This window comes from Solanum verrucosum, unplaced genomic scaffold (assembly GCF_900185275.1).
Source record: "Solanum verrucosum unplaced genomic scaffold, falcon-dt-bn FXZP01000022.1, whole genome shotgun sequence".
Lineage (NCBI taxonomy): Eukaryota > Viridiplantae > Streptophyta > Magnoliopsida > Solanales > Solanaceae > Solanum > Solanum verrucosum.
This window is the reverse complement of record NW_026020086.1, coordinates 3337703-3356075: the sequence shown is the minus strand read 5'-3', so window position 1 is coordinate 3356075 and position 18373 is coordinate 3337703. Positions and strand designations below refer to the sequence as shown.

The 18373-nt window shown below is 31.2% G+C and overlaps 2 protein-coding genes across 3 annotated transcripts; both read right to left on the bottom strand.

Moving 5' to 3' along the window:
* Positions 1–1495: 1495 nt before the first annotated feature.
* LOC125824495 (mannosyltransferase APTG1) lies at positions 1496–5776 on the bottom strand. Of its 2 annotated transcripts, XM_049503884.1 has the most exons (9): positions 5556–5776; positions 5359–5476; positions 4260–4364; positions 3803–4089; positions 2978–3259; positions 2454–2655; positions 2140–2291; positions 1870–2032; positions 1496–1749 (listed from the first exon to the last, which is right to left on the bottom strand). In XM_049503884.1, the coding sequence occupies exons 1-9, from the start codon at positions 5768–5770 to the stop codon at positions 1666–1668; spliced, it is 1608 nt and encodes a 535-aa protein (XP_049359841.1). In that variant the 5' UTR covers positions 5771–5776; the 3' UTR covers positions 1496–1665. The 2 variants fall into 2 exon arrangements, with proteins under 2 accessions (XP_049359841.1, XP_049359842.1); XM_049503885.1 differs by lacking the exon at positions 4260–4364.
* Positions 5777–6567: 791 nt separating this feature from the next.
* Positions 6568–10316, bottom strand: LOC125824530 (uncharacterized). The gene is made up of 5 exons (XM_049503929.1): positions 10009–10316; positions 8154–8309; positions 7880–7975; positions 7607–7727; positions 6568–6886 (listed from the first exon to the last, which is right to left on the bottom strand). Exons 1-5 carry the CDS (start codon positions 10309–10311, stop codon positions 6708–6710), a joined length of 855 nt encoding a protein of 284 aa, XP_049359886.1. The 5' UTR covers positions 10312–10316; the 3' UTR covers positions 6568–6707.
* Positions 10317–18373: the final 8057 nt, after the last annotated feature.

Here is an 18373-nt window from a genome sequence, read left to right as displayed (position 1 = left end):
TGGAAATCACATTCACGTTCTCATAAAGCAACACCAAAACTTGGTCCTGTCTGGAATTGCGGTTAAATTACAGATGTTCAAAGTCAAATTCAAACCAAACCAGGGAAGAAGTTCTAGCCACTGTAGTTCACATGAACTGATGTACTCACATGTATGCATCGCATCACACTCTAAGGGGTCGTTTGGTAGAGTGTATTGGAGAAAATAATGCTTGCATTAGCTTGATTATTATTAGTACCTTGTTTGGTACACGTTCTAACCTATGCATAGCTAATGCTTGTATTAGTAATACACTCTATTGTGTATTGAAGAGTGTATTACTAATACCATCTATTTCTATGCATTAGTACACTTTTCTAATCTATGGATAACTAATGCTTGTATTAGTAATACACTCTATTGTGTATTACTAATGCCATCTATTTCTATGCATTAGTAATGCAATGGGTTCTAATGCATGCATTAACATTATTAAAGACACAATTGCCCTCAAAAACTTTTTTTACATCCTTTCCACTATACTTGTGGAGGGTATTTTTGTAAACAAATATTTTTTTCTAAAAAAATTATGTAATGCATAATATTTTTAGTACACCAAACCAAACATTGCATAAAAAAATTCTCATCATCACTAATGCAAGCATAACTAATACAAGCATTATTAATGCACTATATTTTGCATTATTCTTATACACTCTACCAAACGACCCCTAAAAACATATATTTTCTCCCTTTCAATTTATGCGACATAGTTTGACTGGGCAGGAGTTTAAGAAATAAAGGAGAACTTTTGAAATTTGTGATCTTAAATCTACCATAACGATTGTGTGGCAATAAAAGCTAGTCATCAACAACAACATACCCAGTGTAATCCTACAAGTGGGGTCTGGGAAGGATAGTGTGCACGTAGACCTTACCCCCACCTTAAAAAGGTCGAAAGGTTGTTTTTGATAGACTCTCGGCTCAAAACAGACAGCAACAAAAAAATACAATAATCAAGGCTAAAGAATCAACCAATAGAAATAGAAATCTAAGGATACGAATATACAAGTTTAATACTAATACTCCAAGAATGGGAAAGCAAAGCAATCGACTACCTACTAACCTTCTATCATAATCCTTGATCTCCACACCCTCCTATGAAGGATCACATCCTCAGCTATTAAAGCTTATCATCAAGGGTAAAAGGAAAAGTTCAAGTTAAATTGTTTCCAAATTTAGAAATATTGTGATCTTTTTGGGAGGGCTTAGAAAAGAAATAGTATCATTCTTTTTGGAAAAGAGGAAGTATATGTATGCATATCATAATCCCAACATAAATATCTTGATATGATACGCAATCAGATATACGAAACAGGTATTAAAGGGAATTAAAACATGGACGTAGAGGCAAGAAAAGTCAGTGAGTCAAAATTATAATCTTTTCTTCTTTCCATATATTTCCTACTTTTTCCTTTGGTGTTTCTTACAGAATTGTATTTAATCAAACCATGTGTACAAAATTTCAAAATTTCCGCTAAATAGCTGAAACTCCTATCCATTCTCTTCAGGAACAAAAGAAAAAAGAACGGAAATATAAATCAAAAGGTAAATGATACTAGAAAAAATTTACACCTAGAATAGTTAAACAAAATTTCTAGATTATTTTGCTCATCAAGGACAGAATCACTGGCCTTTCAGTGTATACACAGCAACAGATGCCTGAAGTTCTCGATCCACCTTGAAGTGAGCATGGAAGAACCGTTTTATCTGTCAATCACACGGACATACTTGAATGAGCACATTGCACTCCCACTTTTTCCACACACAAAAAAAAAAGAGAAAATAAACTGTTATAGAAGTAGATCAAGACGAAAGAAAGCAACCAACCTCTTCGAAATTATGCAAAGCTAGAAAGTCCTTCAGTAGTTTTTCCTGAAAGTCAAAGAGCACAATGTGACTAGGTATAGACCAATTCTTAGCAAATTCTGTTGCAAAACCAGCTGGATCCACCAGAAACTGATCAGACTCGTCTAGAGCTCCTTTCTCGTCACTGCAGAAAGGAATAAACAAAGGTTCAATTCTGTTGAAACAAAACAAAAACAGTATAGCCAGAGACGGTTAGACATTCACAGTACATTGGCAGCATATAGTGCATACCTTGGTGTGCAATCTAAGAAACGCATAGGAAGGTTACGGTGAAGAGTTGAGTAGTAAGGTGTGGCATGGCACGGTGTAAAGAAAAGGACACTTTTCACTTTCCCACTGTCCGCCTCTACGGAGAGGTAGTTCATTACATCCTCTGTCCCTCTCTGTAGAAAGAGGTTACAGATAGGATAATAAGTTCCACAGAAATTTAAAGTTTTGATGCTATAACGCGAGCAAAAGAAAAAGGAAAGAGAACTAGGCATCGGACTTTTGTAAGAAAATATTGCTTTTGCAAAAGGTGAGAAGAAAGTCAGATGTCGAGATACCTGATGAACCATACTCATGTAAAATGCCATCGGAATATTACTAACTGCTAGGAACAGAACGGCCAGTTGTAATTTTCCTGAGCACCTATCATGACTGCTTGGAGATCTTTTACCTCGGCCGTTAGACTTATCAGGCCATCCAATTGTTGCCAACCAGTACCCAGAGAACATTAAAGCTATTGGAAGCACAGGGAGGACAAACCTGTTTTTCGGACAGTTTAGAGAATATCAATCAACTATTCATTCAACTACACCTATGACATGGAAGTTATTACAGAACATAAAGCTTAATGACTATTATCATCTTTGAAGGGAAGCCTTGATGTAACTGATAACGTTGTTGTCATGTAACCAAGAGGTCACGGAAACAACCTCTTGCAGAAATGCAAGAAAGCGGCGTACAATAGACCCTGGTAGTCCGTCCCTTCCCCGAACCCACACATAGAGGGAGCTTAGTGCACCGGGTTGCCTTTTTTTTTTATAATCATCTTTGACAAAGAGACATATTTAATCTGAACAAATACCTGAACTCTTTGTGACCCAACAAGCTATAAATTGCCAAACACCAAGCAATTAGACCAGATAATTTCCACTGCTTAGATTTGAAAATGCCAGCAAGCGAAAACGGCAAGAATGTGAAGACCATAACTGTAAAACCCTGAGTGAAGTACCAATGCCACACATGAGTTCCATAATAGTCTCCACCAGCAGAGAGAAAATTGAACTTCAGAAAGTTCAAAGGCACGAGGACCCAAGTGCCATACATCCAGCGATCCACCAGAAATGTAAGTCCCATAATTAATGTCCTGACTCAAGTGTTAGAAGAGGTAAAAGATTTTGTGAGTATGTAATTTTGTAGTTTGAAGAACAATAGATCAACTGAAAACACAAATAGGAGTTCTATGAATTCTCCCAAATCAGAAAAATTCATGGATGAGAGCAAAGCACTGAAGACAATGTGTGGTTTTACAGGTGTTCCTTTCCTACATTCATGTCTACATCATCTCTTTTAAAGCAAGAGAAACCATGAACAGTTTCAAGTATGATAGCATACAGATGTGGAAATTGAAAAAACCAAAAAAGAAAATGAATAAACCTTTTCCAATTAGCTTGGATAAGTTTCAAGGGATAGTGAAACTTCACTTGAAACTGAATGGTCATACTGATTCATATCACCAAATCTTTAATATCCAGTTTACTCTAAGATAGAAGGGATTCAGCTAGCAATGGTGTACGACCATAGATCCTGTTATTGGGTTCGGTTAGACCCTCAGCTTACCTAGTTAATAAAATGCAATTGCATATCTTAAAAATAGCATGACGTAGTCATGAGAAGTAATGATACTTACCCAATAGGAATCACCTCAAGAAGAACAAATTTCAGCTTATCACGTGTCAGGTACAGCTCTAGGAGGCCAATATAGATCCATGTAATGGCACTTGTAGGTCGGATTGCACATGCTAATGCAGCTGTAGCTAAACCCCATTTTCTAGAACCCCGAGAAATTTTACTAGCAGTTGGTCTAATGCAAGGCCAGTAGTACAGGCTCACAACAGTAAGAACAGTCTCCAGACTATTGGATAAAGTACGTGTGATACAGAAAAACATGAACCAGTTTGTCAACTGGGCAAAAAGCTGCAGATAGATCAAGTACTTCAGCATCAACGATATTGGAGTGAAACATCAGCAATTAAATGTACAAACACTAAATAGAGCACGAGCACTTGCGGATCTTCAAGTAATAAAAAGAAAATAACAAAAGGCAGGATCAAGAAAATGGTATGCGTTACAAAGGAAAAGGATACCGCGAATTTCGCAACATGGTCACCAAATATCTCTTGAGAGAGCTTAAACAAATAGAAGTCCCCAAAAGCTGAAAATATTGACTGCAGCAGTCGTGGAGTCCTTATCTGAGAAGAATTGAGACTTTGTTAAGCACCATGGGAAAGAACATCTAATGCATACGCGTATAATAGCAACTATCAATAATGAAACTAAATGAGCAAAAATGCAAACAGACAAGAGAAAAAATCTCCATCAAAAAGATGCATATACCAAATCTTACTTTTAGTTGCACTGTTTTGCATTTGAAGTATGGCAAATGGATAGTCCGGTAACAGAGATAAGATGTCTACAATGTGTACTCCAGAGTATTGCCAAGGAAATTACCGGTAAATGAATGGTAAAATTGGCACTCCCTGTTTCACACATATTAAGAGCCCGAAGAAGTGGCTAAGGATACCTTTTCTGTAGAACGATATTTACTCAATAATATATGAAAAATGTATCTTTCTTAAGAAAATACACTAAAACTGTGGATAACCCAAAATAGGAAGTACGGTAATCAGAATTGAACGGATGAGTAATATCAATAACCAATCTCATCATCTCCATTCACTTCCTAAAATTTCTAGTTTCATAAAGCCTATTAGATTGACACCACATGCTTCTGCATTCCCAAACACCACATACAGACCACAATAAAGTAAGAAAAAAATGTGAGAACATCTGCACTATTTTCTTTTATGGATTTCACTCATGAAACGAGATGATAAACTAAAGACAGAGGAAAACTATTAGAATTAATAGCTGTTTCCTCTGAATGAGCTAAAACAAAAAAAAAAGATATATTGAGGTTCTATGTTGCTCGGACTCTCCAAAAATAATGCCGCACTCATGTTGGATCCTCCAAAATGCACATACTTTGAAGGATCCGACACACACCTGGCAGCATCTTTGAATCATCCAAGCAACATATCCATTTACATTGTCACATTATGAGACAACACAAAACTACAATAAAGTGCAATTCTTGCAGAAATACACAATCAAGTATCAATCTTTTCAGATTCAATTCACATTAATCAACTCAAACAAAGCTGAAAAAAAAAAACTCATAATTACCATAAACCAAGGTTTGTCAAGATGAAAAAAAGCAAGAATTTTATACAATCCAGCAAATATCACTGGATGAAGATAACTCCTTATACCCTTTTCCCATTCCCACGTCAAATGTCCATATCTGCCAAAAAAAAATCCCCAAATCACTAATCAAAAAAATTAACAAAAAAAACCCCAAGAATTGTGAAAAAAACACAAACCCAAATGAGATTCGATGAGCAACTTCAAGGGCTTGCCAGTGTTCATCTGGATTGAAATATGTTTGGACCAAAAAAGCATTAACAAATCTGACGAACAAACACAAGAAAAAAACTTTTTTCAATAAAGGGTGTGTGAATTTATTGTTTTTGGAAGATTTGGGTATGTTGGTTTTGCTATCAGTAGATGAAACATCAAGATTCTTCCTTTGTCTCATGGTTGGAAAAAAGACTGGGGATTTGATTTTAGTTTTCAAGATTTAGAAATTGAAATTTTTTTGTTAAAAGAGGAGGGAGATCCCTCACTTTTCTCTTTAATTGGTAACTTAAAAAAATTCATGTTTATTTCAAATAAAAAATTAAATTTTAGAAAAAATTATAAATTTGATAAAATAAAATCATATTTGATAATGTTTCTAATGATGGTGAAATGGTATATAGTGATGTAGTAGTAATTGTTGGTGTTAGTGGATAGTAATGGTTGATGTTGGTCGCTAGTAATGGTGATGGTAATAGTTGTGATAACGAAGGTGGTTGATGTTGTAGTGATTGGTATAATGATAATGGTGATTGTGATTATAAAGTTGGTTGATGTTAGTAGTTGACGATGTTGATGGTGATGGGTGATAGTTGAAGAAATTGACCGCTATACTAATAGTGGTTGATACTGGGATGGAAGTGGCGACGGCGATGATAGTGATGGTGCTAGTGGTGACAACAAATATAATTATAATGACAAAAGTAATAGGTGTACTGAAAGCTACTGACTGTATGGGTTGACAATGTTGGTGGTTGCTAATGGTGTTTAAGATGCCAGATTGGCGACGGTAATGATGGTTGACAATGACAGTTGTGATGACAAAGGTGGTTAATGATGCTAGCAAGTGATCATAATTCATAGACAAAGTTATAGTCAATATAATCCACATAAAACCTCTCAATGATATTTAAGACTTTATTCAAGACATAGAACTAGTTTAATATGATTGTCAAAAGTTATAATACAATAAGTTACATTGAATACATTTTCTTTATGACTGTAAAAAGATGGACACAATGATACATTAAGAATCTACAAGAAAATGATACAATGTGAGATTTCTTGGAGGGCCTTTTTCCTTTTCTTGAGTGAAAACACAGAATTTTGTGTACATTTTACATTGAAACATCAGAAGAATTGGAGAGATCTGTCCACAAGAGAAGTCTTCGAGGTCGATCTAAGAACCTTGCTTGCCACGCAGGTTCCTCGTTCTCTTGTATAAAGCCACACTTTATGTACAACCTTTTTGCTGGCTCGTTGTCGATGGCAACATGGACATATAGATCACTTATTCCTGTACAAAAAACACGAAAAGAATAACTTAGTACTGTAATAGCTATCTCAAGATAGACAGTTAGAAGCTCAAGAATTGGTAGAGAAAAATACTGGCCAACAATAGTTTGTGCTTTGTACATATACACAGATACACAACATATATAAGGTAAGTCGGTCAGTTTGAGCTTGCTCACATTGCCAATTTCAAGCCCGGGCAAAGGACGAGGGTTGCAAATATACATATTACAAATCATAATGAATCCTCATGAAAGATACCACATTTGCTAGAAGATGCAAGTAGCACACGTTCGACCTACAGATGCACCCGTTTGTAGGTGTGAAACTAGGTGGTTTATTAAAAGAGGACAAGCAAAACCTAAAACCTCATACAGGGAAGTTGTCTAGAAAGACCTACAATTTCTTGGAATCAATGTAGACTTTAGCTAGAGATAGGGCGTAAATCGTAATGGAAGAAAAAGATCCATATAGGTGACATCTGCTAGTTGAGAATAAGTTATAGTCTTGTTAGGGGATTTATATGTAACTTATTTACTTTTATTTTTATTTGGTGAGACGATGACATGAGTTGAGCTTAAATGAACAGTTAAGATTCCTATAGCTGACCCGAACTTGTTTGGGACTGAGGGATAGTTATTGTTGTAGTACACCTATACAAGGTAAAGCAAGTCCACACATTATATATGGTAAGGCTGAGGAATATCTAAAGAAGAGCAAGTACCCATGTCTTTAGAAACCGTCTTTGCTTTACAAATAAGAGCGTAGCCGAGGCCATTTCTTTGCAATTCTCCAGCAACGCATACATTACTCAAGTATCCCCTAGCAAAATCAGCTCCGATTCCCTGTTTAGATGCAGTAGAATGATATAATTACTTATACAAAGAGATTTGTTTATCTACATATGCAAGCAATAAGCACTGCAAATCTCGCATCAACGACAAATGCATTGAAAGAAAAGAATACACAAAATAAATGAAAAGGTATCTAATGATACCTTTGGTTTCATTCCTGTGATTTCATCTGGAAGTCTGATGCACTGGTTAACGTCCAGGGTCCCGACAACAACTAGATCCGCATTATCATGAGAAAACTGCAAGTAATGGAAACTAAAAAAATTTAATAGTATTGCATAAAAGTACAGTTGGACTTGACTCTTAATACAGATGCAAGCAATAATGGTGTGGAGATTACGTAATCGCAATTAAAGATGATTTCCCAAGGACGGAAAATGTAAAGAAGGAAAGAAACCAAAGCGTAAAGATTCTCACCTTACAAGAAGTACTCAAATCATATGCAACATTTGAGACTTCTGAAAATGGAAGGGTGGCATTGATGCAAGAAACTCTTCCAAAGCCAACCCTTTTCCCAGCAATACGTTCTGTCAGTGCTTCAAACTCACGTTCAGTCAGGTACTTTGTATGATCCTAATAGAACTTGATAAGGAGGATATAACAATCAGTATATACTTTAAACAAGATGAGAAAATATTAGCAGATTTACGCATAACTTGAAAATGATGATGGCCAGCTAGCAAACAAAGATAACATTTTTCTTTAACTGGAACAGATATTGCCACAAAAATAAACAGAAAGGAAGTAAAAATAAGACTTCTTGGATAAATAAAAGAAGAAACCCAATAATCCTGGAAAGGTCATATCAATTACAATAAAACTCAACACAACAACATACCCGGTGTAATCCCACAAGTGAGGTATGAGAAGAGTAGGATGTACCCTGACCTTACACCTACCTTTAAGGGGTAGGGAGATTGTTTCCGATAGACCCTCGGCTCAAAAGAGAAGTTATCGAAGGAGGGTTGAAAGAAAATATGACAGCAAAATAGTAAGATATAAGGCAAATGAAGCAACAAATAATAATATACATTGGAGAATAAGAAACTATGTGACTACTAAATGCAAAAGGAGCTTTATTTCTTTTTCCCCTTTTTTTTTTTTGGATAAACTATAAAGATTGATTTCGACTATTCTTCTTAAGACAAATTCACAAGCTCTCACATAAATTACAACAAAATCCAAATACTAACAATAAAGATACTAACTTTAACAATTCTTTGATAAAGAAGAAACAAGAAACATCCATAAACTGAACTAGGAATGGCCATTGTTGAGTCCAAAAGTAAATAACTCAATAATCTTTTGCAGCTAAATCCACAAACTCTTACATAAATCACAACAAAATTCAACATCATTAAGCAGAATCAGAAGAAACTACATAAATATAGTTTCTTCAAATGCAAAAGCCACAAATTCTTACATCAACCATACTGAAATTCAATACAACATTAACAAAAAGTAAATAAATTTAGCTATGGAGAAAAAGAGGGCAAAAGGAGGGAAAAAAAGTGAACCTCAACTATGGTCAAAAACACACTAAAGCATCACTATTTTTCGAGATTCATAGCTGAACTATTAGGTACCAACAACTTATCAAAACACACCTCAATTATGAGTTGTTTCTTTTCCTCCTTGAAATATCATCATCGCTCAGCTAATAAAAGGAAACAATTGATACTTAAAGTGTGTTTTGATAAATAGTTGGTGATGATCCAAATAGCAAACTCTGAAACTCGAAAAATCAGAATAATTCAGGTGTGTTTTTATCCCTAACTCATAAAGTTATTAACTTTAAAGTCCAATAGTGTTGTGCAGCTAAAATCCACAAATTTTTACATCAATTCCACTGAAATTCAACACTATATTAACAATAAGTAACTAAACTTAGCTATGGAGAAAAAAGGGCAAAGAAAAAAAAAATGGACCAAGAAACTACAATTAACATGCTAGTCAAGCAAAGATAACATTTTTTTCACCACCAAAGGATGTAGATGGAAAAATCCTTGGTAGAGAGTATCACCCCTGATGGCCCCCTATCCAATACGAATAAGGATTAAACTAATCAAGCTTCAATACGGATATCAGACAACAGATAGGAAACCAAATATCAACAATAAAGATATCAACTTTAAAGTCCAATACTGGAAAAATCCACAAATTCTTACATCAATTACACTGAAAAGTGAAATCCAACACTACATTAACAAAAAGTAAACAAATTTAGCTATGGATAAATAAAAAAAGGGGCAAAAAAGATCAACAAACTCACTTCTATGTTGAGAGTTTCATGGTGAAAGCCATAGAAAGTCCTAACACGAAGACAAGAAGCAGCCCACAACTCATTTTCAGATTTAGCTTCAGATACATATAAAAAAGATTTATCAATCAAGATTGGTGATGGGGTTTGTGAAGAAATTTGGGGCTGTTGAGAAATTTGAGAAGAACAAACAACAGAAGAATGAAAAGGGTTACTGCTGTTAAAATTATAGCCAGAGCCATTAATGGTGGAGAAATTGGTGTTGGATTTTTTGGGGAAGAAAGAGTATGAAAATGGTGTAAAGAGGATTGCCATTTTCTTTCTTTCTTGGTTTGCTTTGTTATGGTCCAAGCTTTTTCTAGCTTGTTAGTTGGATTATGTTTTCATTTCGTATTTTGATTCTGACTAATTAAAATTTGTATTGTATAAAATATTTGAAAGATGTGTTTCATAAGGATTATATTTTTGGTGATTCAAAAGAAATTCTTATTTGGAATACTTTTTTTTCATAGAAAATCTAAAATTAGTATTTTTTTTCTCTTGTGTGTTTCTTTATTGTGATTGGTGATATTGATAGCTAAATGGTTATGTGCATTGATTAAAGATAAGGTTTTGTGAGTGATGGTTGATAATGGTGATTGTAAGTAATAACTATTGGTGATAATGATTAATTGTGGTGTGGTTGGTAAACATTGATGATGAGGGTCGTAGGCTCGTAGCTAATTGTGATAATCAATGATGGTCGACAATAATGATCAACAATAGTAATAAATGATAATTAGAAATAACAATTCCCTTGTAGAGAGATCACAATGATGGTCGTTAAGTTTAAAGTTCTCAACTCTTATTATAGTGTCGATTTATACATTATTTTTTCAACTAGATAATCTTACTTCTAATCTTAGTGTTCTTTTCTTTAAAGACTTATAGCCGATGTTGTATTAGCTTCTATTCATTATTGAGATTGTAGTCGATGTTGTTCTAGGGTTATTGTTTAGTAGGAATAATTCCTAAATTGATGAGAGTAGTTGTGTGGGTGAGGTTTGTAACAGGAAGCGAGTTTGACTTCTTGGAAAGTTGCTAGAATAGTTTGAGTGAATTGTTGAGTTGAGGTACTAGAGTTAGTTCCTTAAATTGTCGAGTTGTAATCTGAAACATTGCTCTTGAGAAGTTAGTGGAGATTTGCGGTTTAAAGCCTACACGATGTAGGTTGTGATTTTTACTCCTTTCAACAAAGAGTTTTCCATGATAAATTCGTGTCTTGTTAATTTTGTTGATCACAGCTTACTACGTTTTTAGGAACCAGATTCTAAATAAGGATAATGGATAAAGTAATTTTTCACGATATACACTCTATTCTTTTCGGACCCATTTGACCAAATGGCTCCCCGAAAATATTCTAAAAACAAAACCAAGAACTAATTGGGCTTTTTTTTGTTATGGTTTTGTAGCCCAGCCCATTAGCTTGAGGCTGGCACTGAATGTCGGAAATCGGCCCAACAGCCCAAAACCAAAGTTTTGTTTAATTTATAAATGAGAAAATTTCATAAATAGCGGTATTAGTATCCATTTTTTACGAAAAATAAAAATAGTGAGATTTTGCTATATTTCAAAGTATAATATGGTGTTCAAAACCTAGTCGAATATATGTATTCAGGTGTATACAATATCTTTCCTTATCGACCCTTCGGGGTGGCCCAGTGGTTTGGGCTTGGGACTTTCATGTTGGAGGTCTCAAGTTCGAAACCCCTTGCTAACGAAAGCAAGGGGTTTGTCTTCTGGGTCGAGCTCGTCTCACCGGGCTTGTCTAGTGCGGGTTACCTCTCCTATGTGGTTTGCAAGCTATTGCATAGGAGCGGGAGTTTTACCCTGTGTGCATCCAAAGAATAGCGGCTGCGGTTTCCCTTGTCATAAAAAAAAACAATATCTTTCCTTATCGAAGATCATGTGAATACAATATAATTATAACATAATGTGTAACAAACTGTATATGAATGTAGACGTCTCTTACTTCTCTCACATAAAATGCGATAATAGTCAATTATGCATTAACTTTCTATCAAAATATTTTTTTATCTGAAGTTATATTTTAATAATTTTAAGTTATGTCATATTCTATCTAATTACGAGTTCTTAGTGTTTAAAATAATATATATATTAATAACACTGTAGGGTCTTATCAAAGATCTTACCTTTTCCTTTTTAACAGGTTTTGTTGGAATAATTGTTTTTTTCTTCTTATTTTCCAATTAGTTTCAATTTCCAATTTCCTACACCTATTAATCCTAAAGAATAACCAGGCTGAATATTTTTACTTGCGTAAAAGGTGTTAGTATCATATAATTAAGATACTTTTTAAAAGTTAAAATTATAACTTTTATTATATAAGTATATGTAAATTAAAATAAAATAAATTATGATTATCGATTTATCATATCGTAAAATATTGAAGTATATCGAATTAAGTTAATATCCCCTCTAGTTTAATATAAATGAATTGTTGATATTTTTTAATGATCCAAAATGAATAAATTTTTCAACATTTAAAAATATGTTTATTTTTTTCTAGAATTATCATTTTTTAAAAGGAATTTTCAACTAATTTTTATATCCCAAATAATGACTATCTCTCTACTTTTTAAGAAGAGTTTAGGAAGAATTAAAGACAATATTGACAAATTAGCCTTTAATTAATATTTTAAAATATCTTTTTAAGGGTGTGTCATACGCCAATAATTCATTTTCATTAAACTAGAAAGAGTATGGTAATGATATATTGCTTACTCCGTTTCAATTTATGTAACACATTTTTTTAGTCTATTTTTTAAAAAACAACAAATTTCTATAGTAATATATAATTTAATTGAAAAATATTTAGTTTACCCTTGATTAGATGATTTATAGTCACCTACGCATCTACGACTTGTTTTAGACTTTAAAAAAAATTGTTTTTTTCTCAATTTAAATAATATCAAATAAATTAAAACAAATCGAGTAATATTTTTAAAAGGTAAAAATCAAAATTATGAAATTAATTTTTTTTATACCGTACCATATCATACCAGGTTCTTAATCTATCAGATAGTCTAGTGGAATAATTGCTTTCTTCTTCAATTTTTCCAAGTTCCAATTTCCTACTTTTAATTAATCTACAAAAATAATGTCAGGCTATAAACTGATTATACATGTTTCCCAATGTAAAAATTCTGAAAAAGAAATAACCAAACATGCTTTTTTCTTTTTGGATTGAAAACTCACTTACACTCTTATTTGATATCTTTTAAAATAGGGTAAGGCTACGAGGCTGTTTGAATTGGCTTAAAAGTTGGTTAAATTTATTTTTAAATCAATTTTTAATTTTTGAAAGTGTTTGATAAATATAAAAAAAAAACTTAAAATAAGTTTAAAATGACTTAAAATAAGTTGAGAAGTGTTTGGCAAGGTCAACAATAACTTAAAATAAGTTTAAAATGACTTAAAATAAGTCAAAAATCAAAAGTAGGTCTCCTCCTATTTTTTATTTTTTGACTTAAAAGTCATTACTTTTTACTTAAAAGCTACTTTTTTTAAGTCAATCCAAACGAACCCTAAATGGCCAGAAATTTAAAAAAATTATAATATTATTTTTATTTTAAAATAAACAGATCTTTTTTCCATTTTTTAGTTAAAATGTATTAAAGTTAAAAGGATAAAAATGTTCAAAAAAAGTAAAATAACATAGGTAAAATATCATTCTAGCCAAATTTTCTGGCCAAATGATTTTTTCCTTTTAAATAATTAATACATTAATAGTGTACTGCTTGTTAGCAAAAATAAAAAACAGCTTTTTTTATAAAGCTGTTTTATGTTTTACTTATCACAAAATCTTCTTAATTGGTAGTGTAGATTCATTTGTTCATTGGATATTGTGTTAAATTAACGGTGGAAAAGGAAATAAATAAATATATAAATTAGCAAACTATGGTGCATTTTTATTATACTTTTTCCGTCTAGTTGATCATCTTACTAAATATAATTGTCTCATATGAATTGTTCATCTTATTAAATTAAAAAAACATTGATTAAATTTTTCTATATTATCCTTGCAATTAATTCTTTTCAAAACAATTCACATTTGTTTATAAAATTCTTAGAATTTCTTTTAAGGGGTGGTTTAGTAAAATTATAAGAATATTAATAATCTTTTAATATGCCTATAAAAAAAGTGATAAACTAATATAAAATGGAGGGAGTATATATTAATTTGTTTTGCTTCATTTATATGTAGAGTGTTGGTTAACCAAACTTTGTATATATATATATGGGACAAAGTGTTGATCAATCAAAAATTTTATGTTCAGAACATGTAAATTGCAGGAATAAGGATACTAAGATGGATTTATATATCTATATAGAAAAAATAAAAATTAATATTAAGAATATTCGAGACAACGTAAAATTAAATGGTCTCCGTAGTAGACAAAAAGAGGAGATGAATAGTTTGGATATGTAAAGAAAGAGATGCACAAACGTTCCAAAGAAAAGGTGTAAGAGGATATAGTGGATTGTCGAACGGTAGACGTAGGCTGAAGAAGTACTTGGATTATGCAATTAGGCAAGACATGATACAATTTTAGTTTATCGAGAACATGACCTTAAATAACAGAGTACAATATAAGAATCGTAAATTATGATAGAAACTTAGTAGGTAATTGAGCTTAATTTGTCTAACTTTTTGACGAGATTAGGTTTGGTTGGAGTCTGAAAGCACAGGGTTTGTCATAATATAACCTTATACATGTAATTTTTTATTTTTGATATTTGTTGCCATTTATTTATTTTTTATATATTTGTTACTGTACTTATATTATTTTGTTGTTATTACTGGGTTTTTTTTCTAAAACTTTATCCTCTTTTTCTTAATAACTGACATTTTTTTCACTGTCATATTTTATCTTTTATAGCTATTTTAATTACTACAGTTAAATTAATATAGTCTTTTAAAAATAACCTCTCTACGTCCTCTTATATAACGACTTTGAATGTGATTTCTGTAATATTCATAAATTTATTTTACTAGTCAAAGGGCTACTGAAAATGACTACACAAGCATTAAATATTTCTGTGCACTGGGAAAAGATTGAAATATCATTTTTAGCTTCTTTTTTAAAAATATTAATTTTCAAAAAAAAAAAGGTCAATTGTTCTTTATACAATCTCCTAGTTAGTTTTTTTTTATATAGAAAAAAAATCCATATCCAAATATATTGAAACGTTCACTTCAATATTTGATTATTTAACTTAAACCTCATTGCTCATCCTCAAATATTATTTAGCGTTGGAGTTATAATTGTGCTAATAGATTCCGCAAAGTTTAATAGTTTTGATTGATTTAAATTTATATTTAAAGTTTATGAATAAACAATTTATTTCAATCTCAATATTAAGTTGTTTTTTATAAAATAAAAAATTTATTAGCTCAAAATTTTAACTTTACTTCTGATTAAATCCATTTTCCAAAATGTACAATAACATACTTGATGTATACAATATTATAAGTATGATATGAAAAAATAACTTGTACACAAATTTTGCTCCTATCTCATAAACATTGAGAAATTGTTTCCAATATTTTAACTAATCACAACACATGTGAGAACTTGTCCAATACATAACAAATATTCTAATTTCACTTTTTGATTAAAATTCCCATTTTTCAAAATGTATAACAATAACATATTCAGTATACATAATTTTATAGATAAGGTTTGAGAAGAGCAACATATACAAAAAAAAATAAAACTTATTTTTATTTTATGAAGATAGAAAAATTGTATCTGATATTTTAATTGATCACAATACATGCGAGAACTATCCAATATATGAAAAAATATTCTAACTTCACTTCTGCTTAAATTTTAACGTGCACATAAATTTTATTTTTATCTTATATAAAGATCGAAATATTAGTTAACAACAATAACATACTGAAAACACATACTTTTATAGGTAGGATATGTAATGAACAATGTACACGAATATTTTATTTTTAACTTACATCAAGATAGAAAAACTATTCTCGATATTTTAATGAATTACAAACACATGAGAACTTGTCCAATACATGACAAAGACACACAAACAAACTAATTTCATAAAAGGACAGAATCATATTTATGAGAACTCACATATCACTTCACATTTAACAAATTGGAAAATTACTTGTAATACACATAAATAAATTAAGAAAAAGGCATGCATGCATGCAGAATAATTTTTCTCTTTTAGACAATTCAAAGGAGTTTGCGTATAAAAAATAGTCAACAGTAGCAATTAATTAATTAGTACTACTTTTACTATTTTGAGATACTGCTACAAACCTATAGTACTCTTATTCATAAATCCCATCATGGATACTCTCATAAATGAGTTTGATTTTTTTTGGTTTTTTTGGAGAAAATAATAAATATAGTCCTTTAGGATAGATTCATTCAAAATGTCAATTGGATATATTAATAATTCATTAGATTTAATAGGAATTATGAAAAATATGAGTAGTTGAAATATAGGATCTTGAATTTGAGCTCAGAGTATGAAATTAAAATATTACTAATAAAGAGCATTTTTCTCTTTAAATATGGGTTTAATATGAAAAAAATATTTAATAGAGAATACTTTTTTTTAATTGATTATAATGTGTGAATCTGAATTAATCGAAACAGTCCGAACCAAAAAAATAAATACTACTACTAACCTAGTAAAAGTTTTTTTTTATCAGATAATTAACAGAAAAAAATGTGAGTCCCCATGCATGAATTCTTATTCTCTCTGATTTTTCTCTATTCATATATTTAGCGTAAGTTAGAGGGTAAAAGATTGCTGCCTTGTTATGTCACTTTTTGTTTACTTTCTTTTTGTGCTTGTTGTGATATTTTTTTAGTTGTTAATAATGAAATATTGTAATTATAAAAAATATATATATAGTATAACATAATATGATAGAGGATTCAAAAAAAAAATTACACTGAAATATTGTTATAGAGAATGATTATTATAGAAACATTTGTTTGTATTCGGAAGAATTCAGTAATTCTTACTTAAATTCTTTGTACTTATATAATAAAGAGCGGAACTAGAGGTAGTCGAGGGGGTTCACCTCGACAAATTACATTGTATATATAAGGTATTTTAAGAATTTTTATGTCTATATATTGATTTTGAACCTCCTAAAAGTAAGATTAGAGGTTGACTTAGTGGTTGAAGGGTTCAAAACTCACCTTTGAGGTTCCAAATTCAAATCTTAGACACTATTTTTTTTTCTTTGAACCCCTTAATGAAAATCTTGAATCTGTCCCTGCTCTATCACGTGATGAGTTGTATTGATAACATAATTCTTTTTACTACGTCAAAGCATTCATCAATTTAAATTTAGAAGGCTTTCCTATTATATGATATGTGTTATTTGAGTCAATTTTTTTTTTTACAAATAACTTTTTTATTTTTACGTGATAAAAGATAAAGTATGTGTACACTTTATCCTCAATAGATTCCATATGTAAAATTGAATTTAATATATTGTTTTTTATTCAGTATTTAGTATTCACATTAGAGCTCGATTAAATTCAAATTCGCGTCGAAAAGTTTCACATTAAGGGTAAGACATTTTCTAACAAATACGACTTCGTATCAAAGAGACTGACACCTAAATTAAAACATCTGATTAAAAATGAAAAAAATACTTACAATGTTGTTGTTGTTGAAAGCATTTAATAACATTTCCAAAATAAAATATTGCTTATAAATTGTAACTAATTAATTTTCTAATAGTTGCATGCATGTAACATGCCTAGTCTATATATAGGGTATATATGAAGAAGGGATTATCAGAATCTCATTTATTTCTCATCAGTCTTTTCGTTTTAATAAATCAAATAACCTATTACTTCCTCAGTCCCAATTTGTGTGATACTTTTCATTTTTTGAGAGTCAAACAGTTTAAATTTAACCGAGAATTTGTGCATCGAATTTTCAATTTTTTTAAAATGAAATTTATATATTTGTAAACTACGTAAAAAATACTATAAGTCACAATAATTGATAATTCAAAATGCTTAAAAGATCTATGATCAATTTACAATCAAAGATAGACTTGTTTGAATTTCGAAATCCGAAAAGTGACACATAAAATGAAACGGAAGGAGAATCATTTTTTCCATCTCTATATAAACACCAATCCATCTCTTCATGTTTCTACCAATCTTATCTTAATTCACCTTCTATCACTTCACCGCATACTAAAATTTCCTTATATTTATAGTCTTCTCAATAAATTAAAATCATGTATTTTAATTTTCTATCAACATCCAAATTTCTAGTAATTAATATTATTCGTCCACTT

Coding starts and splice junctions, on each gene's coding strand:
- LOC125824530 (XM_049503929.1), bottom strand. CDS start 10,311: ATGGCAATCCTCTTTACACCATTTTCATACTCTTTCTTCCCCAAAAAA. Junction 7,728..7,879: donor TCACAGGAATGAAACCAAAG/GTATCATTAGAT, acceptor GCATCTAAACAG/GGAATCGGAGCTGATTTTGC. Junction 6,887..7,606: donor GACGGTTTCTAAAGACATGG/GTACTTGCTCTT, acceptor TTTTTTGTACAG/GAATAAGTGATCTATATGTC.
- LOC125824495 (XM_049503884.1), bottom strand. CDS start 5,770: ATGAGACAAAGGAAGAATCTTGATGTTTCATCTACTGATAGCAAAACC. Junction 4,365..5,358: donor TTGACAAACCTTGGTTTATG/GTAATTATGAGT, acceptor AATTCTTCTCAG/ATAAGGACTCCACGACTGCT. Junction 3,260..3,802: donor CTTGAGGTGATTCCTATTGG/GTAAGTATCATT, acceptor CACTTGAGTCAG/GACATTAATTATGGGACTTA.